At 48.9% G+C, this 1314-nt stretch overlaps 1 protein-coding gene across 1 annotated transcript; it reads right to left on the bottom strand.

Annotated features, from left to right (window-relative positions):
* Window positions 1-271: 271 nt before the first annotated feature.
* Window positions 272-1042, bottom strand: LOC147976203 (uncharacterized). The gene has a single exon (XM_087520774.1). It carries the CDS (start codon window positions 1040-1042, stop codon window positions 272-274), a length of 771 nt encoding a protein of 256 aa, XP_087376900.1.
* Window positions 1043-1314: the final 272 nt, after the last annotated feature.

The raw sequence follows: 1314 nt of genomic DNA, 5'->3' as shown, positions 1-1314 counted from the left end.
ATTCGCTCCAAGAAGATCCAATCAACCCTATCATAAGCTTTAGACAGATCCAATTTATAGGCGCAAAAACTCCGCTCCGGGTCCTTCTCCTACTGAATAGAGTGGAAGCACTCGAATGCTATAAGAGCATTGTCTGTAATCATCCGACCAGGCACAAATGCACTCTGCTCAGGCGAGATAATCTCATCTATTAGAGGACGTAGCCGGTTTACCAAGCACTTCGGAACCACCTTATATATGACATTGCAGAGGCTAATGGGACGAAACTCAGTCATCCTTTCCGGTTTGTCCACCTTTGGATGAGAACAATGGTGGTATCATTCACCCCCTCCAGCATTACTCCAGTCTGAAAGAATTCCTTCACGCCTGCAATCACCTGGTCCCTCATAACCGCCCAATTGCATTGGAAAAACCTTGCGGGGAACCCATCTGGTCCCGGCGCCTTCAGCGGCCTGATCTGAAACAGTGCATCTGCAATTTCCTTGTTAGAAAATTCTGCACACAAACCATCATTCATGTGGTCAGTAACACGAGGATTTATTAGATTAAGCACGGGGTCCTGGCATAATGATGTATCCGCCTTGAATAGCTCCGCGAAGTAGTCTGTGACCAAGGTCGCCATCGCTGGGTGATCCGTATGCACCACTCCGTTGATATCCGCCAATGCCTTGATACGATTCTTCCTTGCGCGCCACACCGCTTTCCTGTGAAAAAATTGCGTTTTCCGATCCCCCTCTTTCAGCCAAGCAACACGGGATCGCTGCATCCACATCATCTCCTCCCGGTATAGGAGTTCGTTAAGCCGGTCTGTCTCCTGGCGTATCTCCCTTCTATCTGCATTCATAGACATGAGTTCCTCCAAGCGGGGCCGGGATTTGTTAATATCTTTCAGAACATTACCAAACTTCTTCCGGCTCCAACTTTGCAATTGTTTCATAACAGTGCCGAGACCAACAGAAAACTCACCAAGATTAAGCATAGCTCCCAAATCTTTCCAAGCATTCAGGATTACCTCCAGAAGCGTGGGATCCCTCTCCCACATGACCTCATATTGGCGACATCTTCTGCCCACGTCTCTTCCCCGATCCTCCATTGCACATCAGAGCAAGATGGGAAGGTGGTCCGAGCTTGGGGCGACTAGATGGTCCACCTTCGCGTGCTCAAAATTGTCCCGCCATGAATTGTTGGCGACCGCCCTGTCGAGGCGGACTTTGACATTAGCTCGACCACTTCGCTTGTTATCGTATGTATATGGCAGTCCTTCAAAACCAAGGTCACCCAATCCATAGACCTCTAACACATCACGGAAATCAA

Source organism: Triticum urartu, chromosome 4A (genome assembly GCF_056163025.1).
Source record: "Triticum urartu cultivar PI428250 chromosome 4A, HENAU_Tu73, whole genome shotgun sequence".
Lineage (NCBI taxonomy): Eukaryota > Viridiplantae > Streptophyta > Magnoliopsida > Poales > Poaceae > Triticum > Triticum urartu.
This window is presented reverse-complemented; position numbering and strand designations above follow the sequence as displayed.